The 11,208-nt window shown below is 39.6% G+C and overlaps 2 protein-coding genes across 3 annotated transcripts; one reads left to right on the top strand and one right to left on the bottom strand.

The window, feature by feature from the left end:
- The first annotated feature begins 278 nt into the window (after positions 1 to 278).
- cnih1 (cornichon family member 1) lies at positions 279 to 6,020 on the top strand. Of its 2 annotated transcripts, XM_031847437.1 has the most exons (6): positions 279 to 465; positions 1,533 to 1,601; positions 1,875 to 1,922; positions 4,108 to 4,220; positions 4,313 to 4,456; positions 4,706 to 6,020. In XM_031847437.1, exons 1-6 carry the CDS (start codon positions 385 to 387, stop codon positions 4,731 to 4,733), a joined length of 483 nt encoding a protein of 160 aa, XP_031703297.1. In that variant the 5' UTR covers positions 279 to 384; the 3' UTR covers positions 4,734 to 6,020. The 2 variants fall into 2 exon arrangements, with proteins under 2 accessions (XP_031703297.1, XP_031703298.1); XM_031847438.1 differs by lacking the exon at positions 1,875 to 1,922 and having other exon boundaries at positions 283 to 465.
- Positions 5,454 to 10,844, bottom strand: cdkn3 (cyclin dependent kinase inhibitor 3). Its single transcript, XM_031847425.1, has 8 exons — positions 10,737 to 10,844; positions 10,099 to 10,195; positions 9,930 to 9,985; positions 9,774 to 9,818; positions 8,881 to 9,103; positions 7,593 to 7,624; positions 7,323 to 7,426; positions 5,454 to 6,535 (listed from the first exon to the last, which is right to left on the bottom strand). Exons 1-8 carry the CDS (start codon positions 10,750 to 10,752, stop codon positions 6,446 to 6,448), a joined length of 663 nt encoding a protein of 220 aa, XP_031703285.1. The 5' UTR covers positions 10,753 to 10,844; the 3' UTR covers positions 5,454 to 6,445.
- Between the last annotated feature and the right edge of the window lie 364 nt (positions 10,845 to 11,208).

Genomic DNA, 11,208 nt, shown 5'->3' on the forward strand with positions numbered 1-11,208 from the left:
ATTTATGTAACGTTAAAACACCTATTTCGCAATACTTGTGTACATGACAGTCCTGTCTATTGTCCAGCTTTTTTTAAATCAATGTTACTAGCTGTTATTTATTTTTCTGTACACGCACATCAAAATAGATGAATAATAAATGAGTAAAATTCGTTATTTGCTCTCCAACTTGGCAAATAAATTGTAGGTCAATTAGAATTGGTAGAACAGAACTGAAGGACATACGTTACTCCAGAAGATGGCAGTAATGAGCCAAACAGGATACCAGCCAGCTAAGCACTGACTGAAGAAGAAGACGAGCTGACAAATCTCAAATCGGTTGCGAAGCTGCCCGCATCATCTGCCAACCGAGCCAGGAACCGACGAGCAAAGCCCGAGAAAAAAATGGCGTTCACATTCGCGGCCTTTTGTTACATGCTCGCTCTGCTGCTCACGGCGGCGCTTATCTTCTTCGCTATCTGGCATGTAAGTACACATTTATGGACAACTATACATAAGACGGTGGGCCTGTCAGTCCAACGGCGCTGGTATAATCAGGCGAAAGAGCGATGGACGTTGGCAAAGACCCCGGGCTAATAACGCTAGGCCAGCTTTGTGGCTACATAGCCGTTTTTAACGGCTGGACAGAACGTATCCATGCCAACTCCATAGAAACGGCCGCGCGCTCAGTGCTCGGCATACGTAACGTGCATCCGTACTAGAATGAATGGTACACAACCAACCGTTAGCTAGGAGCTAACGTTAGCTAACGAAAACAAATACTATTTTGTCGTATTGTCACAATCCTCCTCCATTGTTCACCTGTTATTGATCGTAGTCTGATTATAGTGAAACGTCAAATAATCTATCAGGCTTGTCAAATGATCAGAGTCCAGCTATTAGCTGACCAGCTTGTTAGCAGGTTTAGCTAACATCAACGTCCAATCCCGGAACGACAAACTTCTCCTTCCCCATATTTCCCGACATGCAACATAGTTATGACCGTTCGTGATGTTGTCAAAATGTCAACATTATAAGTGCAGAATGTAAACTTTTAGGTAACGTAGCCCTGACCCTAAAGAGCTGCATCGTTAACGTTACTCATTTTTACCCCATAGGTATAGTTACGAGAATTATGTACTATTGTCTCATTCAGAATATTACAAATTACATGGAACAAAACTGACCATACATTTTAAATATGATTACCTTGGTGTAACAGAAAACAATTGATGGGTAAACAACAGGACTACAAAGAGGGCATTGCTTTGACAGTGAAGCTTTAACACTAACTTGATTAATCGATAAGTTAAATCAGTCAATTTTGATAAATCTTGTCCAAGCGTTTATTGAAATATGAGAATTTGCTGCTTGAGCTGGTTTGTGTCATTTTGCAAATAGCCGGGTTTTGGACGGTTGGTCAAACAAAACATACATTTTGAAGGGGGGGGGGATCAGTTGATGCATTGCATTTCTTGCATGTTAATAAAATGTACACTAACATTAAGCTGCTCTGTGTACGTTGTTACATTGTGGTCATCTTGTTCCCTCAGATAATAGCATTTGATGAGCTGAAGACTGATTACAAGAATCCTATAGATCAGTGTAACACTTTAAATCCGGTAAGTGACACCACCGACCCTCACACGCCCTCCTTGCCTCTTTGACTGCATGCAGAAATGCTCTGTTGAAAGGTCTTTCATCTGTTTTCAGGATAACTTTGTCCGCCTATCTGTCTTTTTCAACCATTTCTCTGCACTGTTATGCTAAATAACCTGCCTGTTATGAATTCAGAGATCTTGTCAGCTGTCAAACTCTAACGCCTTTTGTTGTTTTGTTTTTTCCTAATCTGCTTTTTTTTTTTTTTTTTTTTACACTTTGTTAACGGCAAAAAGACAGTTGAAAAGGTCAAAAAGATTAAAAGAGTCAAAATTGCAATAAAGGTTTGTACCAATCTTTAAAATGCCCGCTCAGTCCAACTCAGTCTGCAGTCTTGTCATTTTGCACGGAGAAGTGTTTGCAAATGTCTTTTCAGTTAACTAATCTCAAGAGTTGAAGCCAGAGTTTAGCCTGGGATTAGACCACCTGCCACCTGGGCCTCAGGGTTTCTACTGTCATGGAGCATATTGTTTTAAAAACAAATCTTTTTTTTTTTATATAGTTTTGTGAGCATTTTTTGACTGTTGTGGATCAGTTAGAGTGCAGAGCGTCAACTGGAATATTAGTTTTGCCTTTTTTATTGTTGTTTTTATAACTCATCTAACCAATTAAATTGACTGCGTTAAGCTGCTCGTCTAGGTGTAGGAGCAACGGACAACATTAGCTGGGATTAGATGTTACTGATTATTGATAAAGTGTAGTTGTTAACTGAAAAGACTTGCAAATGCTCAAAACATGCATGATCTTTATTACAACCTACCCTTTGTATTGCAAATAGTGTCAAAGTTACTGGTGCAGTAAATTCCCAGTTAAACACAACAGTGACATGACACCAGGCACACGAACAACAGTATTCATGGTAATCATGTAAAGTCCGATCAGCTAACTGGATTCTGTAGCGGAGCTTTTTGAGTAGTGGGTACTTTGAGCTGTGGATCATGGTATCTGGTGAGGCTTGATTGGTTTTGGAGGAAAATTTATTTAACGTTCGAGCTTTAAATTACATTTAATTATTACGCAGTTTCAGATTCAGTCATTAGAACTGAGCTAGCGTATACATGAGCTCAGTGTTGGCTCTAAACCGACATCACCTGTGGTTTAGACCAGATGGCTGCAGAATCCCAACACAGTCCAGCTCAGCAATATTTGGGGCCCACTGATTGGTTTGTGATTTCAGTAGTAGGAGTTATATTTGCGATTTAAAAAGAGATTCCTCACGATGCACTCCACAGTAGTATCTGCAGTTTTGACCATGGACGAGTCTTTTTGCGTGTGGATTGTCAGCTCAGTCGGCACGTTTTGTGCTGAGATCAGTTGTTTTTTTGTATTTGGCAGCACAGTGCAGGATTTCAATACATTATAGCCCCTCCCCCTCCTCACACCTTCTTCCTCCTACACGCCCCTCACCTTTCCATCTGTGGGCTGTTGGTTGCCCCCCACACCCTTCCGCCCTCTGCTCTTTTTGAATGCATGGCTTCCATGTGGTGCCTCCATCTGCCCCCCACCACATCGAGCTCTGTCAACCTGAGGCAGGCTGCTGCATCAACACTGCTCGTGCTCACAGCATGGTCCGTCTCCAGTGTGTCTCCGTTTGTCAGGACGTGGTATGATCTGTAGGTTTGTCCCTCAAAGATGTTGACACGCCCAAATATTCTCCAGAGCAAGTTGTTGATGGGTTTGATGATGCATGACACAATAACCAGGGTGGGAATTTAACCTTTTCTATCCACTTGACACAATGTCTCGTAGATTTCTAAATTTCAGCTTGCATTAATTTACAGCAATAAGTCTGTGGTGAAGGCTGAATGGGATGCATGTCGCACATTGTTTTGCCACATTAGACGGAGGACATCTGAAGGTATTGCGTAAGCCCCACTGTGGGGTCTTTCTTTCCTCGGGTTTAACGTGTTAGTGTTCAAATCACGGCAATTCTGCTTAATTTGACACCCTGTTTATGGTTATCCACAGTGTGGGATCAGTGCATGATGAAGCACTGTTCACGTAGTACCAACAGCACAACGGCTTATATGTGACATTTCTCTGCACATGTAGTAATGTGTAGAGATTGGACATTAAACTGTGACACAATAGGCTTAACGTTTAGGAAATGCATTGTTAAAATAAGCATCTCTCTGTAGCTAATTAGTATTTCACTCCTGTCTTTGACTCTCTGTGGAGCTGAGGACAATTTTTAGACGTGTCTCTTTAAATACCTCGGCTTTGTAAAAAAAGGCCTAATCATTGCCTTCAGGCTCTGTAACTTCGTACTGTTCTGGCTCTAACTTCTCCATGTATTCCATGTGGCTCCTTACTGGGTAATAATTAAGTATTCTGTGTGGACAGTTTAAGAATTAGTCTGTATCTCACTGACAGTAAATCAGCAAACAGACTCACAAGAACATGAGCGTTGGACTGACTGATCGGCGAGTTTGGATTCTGACATTTTTCTTTACATTTTGTTCTTCCCAGCTGGTTCTCCCAGAATATCTCATCCATTTCTTCTTCTGTGTGATGTTCTTCTGTGCGGCCGAGTGGCTCACCCTCTGTCTCAACTTGCCGCTGCTGGCTTATCATGTCTGGAGGTAAGGACACATGTCAGTGCTTAGGCTATCAATAACATCTGTATTGCACGGAGTAATGAGCTTTAACGCACCACTTTGTCTCTGTGATGCAGGTATATGAGCAGACCCGTGATGAGCTGTCCAGGACTCTACGACCCGACAACCATCATGAACGCTGACATCCTGGCGTTCTGTCAAAAAGAAGGCTGGTGCAAACTGGCTTTCTACCTCCTGTCCTTCTTCTACTATCTCTATGGGTACGCATTATTTTTTCTGCTTTGTTTTGTTGTACATAAAACAATTAAAATAAACGTTTCACCCCCCCAGTCTTTAAGCTAAACTATGCTACGCTAACCGTCCCTTGGCTGTAACTTTATTTATTAGCAAGAAAGTAAATAAGTGTTTCAGATGCAGACGTTAAACCCTGTAAAAGCCAACATGGCGACGTGTGATGTTGCGGGTGTAAGTGTTTAACTCGTCCCGCTTTGTCGTCTCTTTGTAAACAGGATGATTTATGTTCTGGTGAGCTCTTAGACGGGACGATGAAGGAAAAGTACCTGCATGTACAGTAGACGACCAGACACTATGATGTTAGTGCTGGAGCACTGGACCTGCTGGAGACCACCGCTCAGCAACAAGACGCCAGTTCAAGCAGACAAACTCTCAACCCACACACGCGAGTGTCATTTTGGAAACATTTAACCCGTTTTAAGAGAATATCTCGGTCGCAGCGTTCCTCTCACAGCACTATAGTTTAAATTTGATAGAAAACGAGGACAAACCTAAATGGACGTCTGTTTTTTTTTTTTTTTTTCCCCCGTTTTATTTCTAATGGTGTGATTCTGATGTTGGATTTAAATAGTTCATCTTGGCTCCCAACTTTTGAGTGAGAGTCTGAGCTGTGCTGCTGAACTTCATTAGCTTCTCCTGTGAATTAGACTCTGGGCTTTAACAGCTCATGTATCACTGCAGCGTGATTCATTATCACTAAAACAAATAGTTAAATGCAAACTTCACTTCTGTTATTGCTCACTGATGCATACGGTGGTAAAAACAACGTTTTGGGGACTTTACTGTTTTGTACAGTACGGGCTGGAGTGCGTTGCACAGGAACAATCACAACCTGGTTGTCACGTCAGTTTCAGAACCATCTGATGTATTCCTTCCATACTTATCCATCGCAGCATTTACATGATGTAATCCCTGTTGAACTCAATGGCAATATTTAAGTGTGAATCCAGAGTAGCCAGCAACGTGTGACCTGTGTTTCTGTAGAACCGCCCTCGCAGCTTTCAATAAACTAGAAGGTAGACTCAACAGTACAATAATATATATATATTGGAGTGTTAGGAAGCAACAGTACTTATTCTCCTTCTGGACTTTGGTGGGACACTGCGAGTATGCCATACTGTTGAATGTACCTTTTGAAATCTTTTAACACTGTCACTTGTGCATTTTCTTCATCTCACCACCAAATATTCCACAGCATTAGGAAGTCCAGTGTTTATTTATTCAATGTTTTTGAATTTTACTTTTTGTTTCCAAGATATCAAAGCACTCCACGCAGCGTCACGTCATCTCCGGTCAACAAATCTGGAAAGTTTTTTTTTTTTTGTTTTTTTTTTTTTTTTAACTTCTCCGAATCAAAAGGCCATTAGACGAACATTTTCATAAATACTAAGTATTTATTGCCATTTTCAAATGTGTACATTTATCAGGGAAAGCTATGGTCATTTGTCACATAAGATTTGTATGCATTAGATCCCATCATGTCACAACTTGAGTTTATTTGAATCTAAATAAAACTATCCAACTCTATTACAATGGACTGGAACGTTGTTTTAACTCAACCTTTAAAAAAAAATACATGAGTGGCAAAAACACTTTTATTAGCGATGCTAGCGAAGTGGCTAATAAAAACAAATGTTATGAGAAATAACGTGGAGCAGGAAAGTACTGATTTGCGCTAGTACAGATTTAAGAAAAGACTCAAAAAAATGCAGCTCATTGGACAAAGTATCAATACAGCAGGAGACCTTTTCTCAGTTCACCTCAACCCTCGTGACAAAAACCTCTTTAAATGTAAACATGCTAATAAACACCCCACCAGCATATCTTCAAGTCTTTAATTTGATTATGAGAAAAAGCAATATATTAAAGTATTCTGTTAAAGTGCAGTCATTAGAGAATAGAATTGTACATCACACCATCAGGAGAGAAACGCTGACTAATGAGATGAGAAGTGATCACCGTGACACCGAGCGCTCTGTGGAAAGCTCTCTGCTCTGCTGGTAGGCGGCATACTTTTCCCGAAACTCATGGAGGAAGTTGTATTGCTACGGAAAAGTTACATTAAGGTGTTAGCTGACATGTTTGTTTAGCAATGCACAGCACTTATAAACAGTTGAAACTTGCTTGACATCACATCGGGTGTAATGGTCATATTTTTACAATTTCATCAAAAGTTACGCTATCGGTAAACGGTCAATGGAAGAAGCTCCTACATTCACTTCAGTCTGACCAATACTCACTTTATATACAAACTACAATATCAATGTTTGAGATTTTCAAAGATCTCTAAAAATATGTCGCCCAATATTTGTTTTCTAACAAACAAAGTAACATTTTTAACAAGGACAACTTTAAACAGCCAATAATAATGATTTTATATATAATAAGTTTCTCACAACATAGTATTTGAACGCAATACTTGTAAGTAGCTCTCAAATCTCTAATGTCAGAGCACTGTATTATAAATACTACGGTATTTATCAAACTAGGTCTAGTTTTCATAATGTGGGCATTCTGACTTGCTGACTGTAAACTTTCAAAAACACGTAAAACTTATAATATAATGAGAAGTAGTAGCACTGAGTCCCTTCATTTTGATGGTGGACAATATTTATTATTAACAAGAATATACAGACGAGGAACTAAATTAAGATGGAAAATTTTTGGGAGTAACATTCAAAAATAGTCTCAACTTACAACTTAATTACTCAACAATAATTGTTCAAAAGATATCTCGAGTAAGTGACAAGTATAAATGGCCGCCTAAACATCTACATGTGTAATGAGGCAACCACAGCAGGGTACAGTTCCTTAAATACAACAGAGTCTCACCTTCACGGTCTGTATGGCTCCTCCTCCTCGGTGCTCCCGGAGGATTTCGATGGCTTTGTTCGCCGTCATCGTCGGAGAGAGCTGAAGCAGCAGACAGGCGGCGACTGAAAACATGAGACATTCACGAGATCAGAGCAGTGAAAGAAAGGGATTTAAAAAAAAAAAAAGGTCAAACTTTTCAACATAAACTGACATATAAAGAAACAAACACATTGATGGATGACACAAAGAACAACTTTCAAAGTAAAAGGAGAAGTAAAATATTCTTACTTAATCCGGAGCGTCCCAGGCCTCCGTAACAGCTAAAGGGGGGAAAAAGAAAGAGCAAAATCCCATCAAAAGCTGAAAGCTGGAAGCAAATCGCTCAGTTGTGTAATGAGAGGTGTCCCGAGGGTGTTACGGAAGATCAATGTCTTTGTGGTGAGATGTGCCCTGGTTCTCCAGGGCTGTTTGGCACTTCAAATATTACAAAAACACAAAAGGGTAGAACCGTTTGTATCGATGTCGATCTTTAACCTTCGCTGACACGGTTTCTACGCTTGCATGTTTGGGTATAAACATCGTGACACACTCTCACACATTAAGAGAGTTCAGTACAACCAGTTCCATTCAGGAGCCTCTCGGGGGGGCCTCGAGACACATGAACCAGCAACCTTCCTCTTCCTGCTCTGGTCTGTTGAGGCTGCTCACCATGAGTGTTGCTGCCACCATGACACTAACAATATTAAAACTCATTAAATCTGTGAAAAGATCTTGTTAGAACACAAACTTTTTCTAATTTTAACAAGATATCTTTCATGTCAAACGACATACTTTTGCATCACTTTTAGACAAATTATTACATTCTTACAAGAAACTTTTCTTGTCAAAATATCATTTTATGTCGTCATATCACAAAACCTACTTGAGAAACATTTCTTGTTTTCGTGTCATGCTGCCATATCCAATAAAAACAAGACGGATCACAACTTGTCATGTAATCACTCTTTTTCATTACGTTCTACTTCATGAGTCGTCTTGTTCATGTAGATCAGCTGAGGTGAGCTCGTTCATGATTTATGATTTATGAATGCTCTCTCTCTCTCAACCAGTCTCATCTTTTGAACGAAGGGTGCGTCATATTTGGCTTACCTTCTGTTCAATAGTTTAATCTGTGCTGTTGTAAGTATGAATGAAAACTTCAATAAAATAAAAAATGCGATCAAGAAAATAAGGTTCATCATCAACAGCCAACTGATTTTAGAAGTATTAACATGTATTGTTTCTGGGAAACATTAAGATGTTAAAAAAGTCTGTATCATACTGCTTTACTCGCCGTAACACGACCAGCAAGACTTCTTCTGACAGCAACTTGAGACAGTTTAAATAAACTAAAGACTTTGAGAGTACTTCCATGTTCGAAGCCATTTCCTGTCCTACTTTTATCCAGAAGAAAGAGGAAGATAAACTGGGAAATGTAAAACACGCTACGTGATTAGACGGTTTCTTTTTGTGCATGTTTAGTTTAACACTGATGCAACTTTTAGAGACTTTTTTTTTTTTTTTTTAATTCTCTTACTGGATCACAGTCGTCCTGTTGTTCTCGAGGCCGACCTGCAGCTCCTCCAGGATCTGGCAGCACTGTTCCAGCTCGGGAGTGTCTCCGTCTGGGAAGGGCGTGTGGTGGACTGTGAAGCCTCGCTGCCGGTAGACCTCCAGCAGGGAGGGAACCCGGTACTTGTTCAGCTCTCCTCTGGTGCAGAAAACAAACACTTCCTGCACCCCCTGGTTCTGGAGCTCTTCTGTTGACAAGAAGAAAGCAAAAAGATGTAAAACAGTTTTTTTTCTCAGACGAGGCCGGTTTATAAGAAGATCGTTTTAGGGGAATATGTTACATGTACAGGTTAGCCAATGCCTCCGGTTGCTTATATTGCTGGAAAATGAGGATTTCACTCTTGCTGCAAACATGAGCTTTTTATTTCCAGTAAAGAGGGCTCACTCTCTGCCATCTCTGCATCTTCACAAACACAACTAAAAGAGTTGAAGCGCTTCTTCTGCCTTTGGACTAATCCTGATAATCAGACCGATATTACATTAAAGTTAATTTCTGTTTCATTCATTTTCACTCATGAAATCTGAGAGAGAACTTAACCCTTTAGGAAATTGTGATTGTGACAAATTGTACTTTCTCTACAGTTTATAGACCAAATGATTTAATAACTCAAATAAAGATAATCAATTGAATTGACAATGAAAACTATTATTATTATCATTATTATTATTAGTTGCAGCCTGCGGTTACAGTATGTGATTCTATAAAATCATGCTCACACACTACATTTCCCAAATCCACTGGAATGAGGTATTTCAAAAGAAAGGCCAAATAAAAGATCAACATGTGAATGTTATTATGGTTGTATTTTATTATTTCATATTTTATTCAAGCACCAATAAGGAAGAAGGTCGTCTTACCGACATCTCTTTCCAGACTCCTGCGGATGTCTTTGAATTTGCAACCTGAAGTCAAATGAGGAAAAAGTTGTTTTATTTTCAGTTTCACAAAACCTCACAATAAAGTAAAAACATCAACATGCAAAGACACAAACATATGATAAACTAGGACTTTACCTGGCAGTGCGCATATCCCAAGAAACTGCGAGCACTCTACTATGGACAGAGGTAACCTTAAAGCCAATCACAAACATATTTACATGTTTACGTCACTACACACATACAAGCAAACTGACTTTCACTGATGCACAAACCTTTTGGCCCCCAACAACTGCTAAAGACTTACCAGGAGATGTGGAAGGGCGTCAGCTGCTCCTCTCCAAAATCCTCCTCTTCAGATGAAGAGTCAAACTCACTCATCCTCATGGCTCCAGCCCAGCAGGCTGTTGAGACAGTAGGAAGGTACAACATGTTTGCTGTGATGGATTATTATGTCTCTGCAAACTGAGTTTAGGTGGAACACAATGGAAGGCAACCCAAACTACTGTATGGCAGTTATGTAAAGTGCAGGATGTCAAAATGTGTACATTATATCACAATGCAATGCTATAGCTCACCAATAAATACCTAAAACCATGATGGGTATGCTCCTTTAAATAAGCGACCATGTCAGCAACTAGCTAGCTAGTCTACACACCAACCTGCACACTATGAATTAAACATGCTATAGTCGGGCTAGGAGCTAGCTTTTTCTGCGCTATTCAAGGTATTAAGCTTCGGATGAAGGCAACAGAATATTCAGAATACATTTATTTGAATGTTGCTTGGAGAGATATTTGTTGCAGATAGCTAGCTAAGCTAGCTAACGATCTGCCTCGCAACACCGCAAACAATTACCTAAAATATTTTTCTTACCATTATTTGAACAAAAAGAAAAAGATAGAGAGATGTATTACATACATACATATATATATTTATATTTACCTATATTTGGCTTCATTTACGGTACGTCTTTGTCTCTTTTCTCACCAGTCACGTTCTCCTCCTGTCGGCTGTTTTGACAGCTCCGTCAGCTGCTGCCTCGATTTTGAAAACTCACTGAGGCCAGGCAGCCAATCAGATTCAAGTACTGTCCCTTAACCACGCCCCTCTACAAAACAAAGCAGGCACGTGTGCGCTCGATTTATTCTGCAGACTGATACACGCGGGCGGAGTGAAGAAAATTATCGGTGACAACATCCATCGATTTTCTAAAAAAAAAAATTTTTATTCAAGGTGTTTTCATTTTTTTTTAATTGTACATGAATTAGCAGAAGCCTGTTGTAAATTTAAAATCAAATATATATATAAAATATGTTATGTATAAAAATGTGTGTGTAAATGGTACTGCACATATGTTTCTATATATTTAAAGTTTAAATGTGTATGTATAATGTATGTGTTATTCATACATATA

Source organism: Anarrhichthys ocellatus, unplaced genomic scaffold, assembly GCF_004355925.1.
Source record: "Anarrhichthys ocellatus isolate YVR2014 unplaced genomic scaffold, GSC_Weel_1.0 scaffold7, whole genome shotgun sequence".
NCBI classification, from domain to species: Eukaryota; Metazoa; Chordata; class Actinopteri; order Perciformes; family Anarhichadidae; genus Anarrhichthys; species Anarrhichthys ocellatus.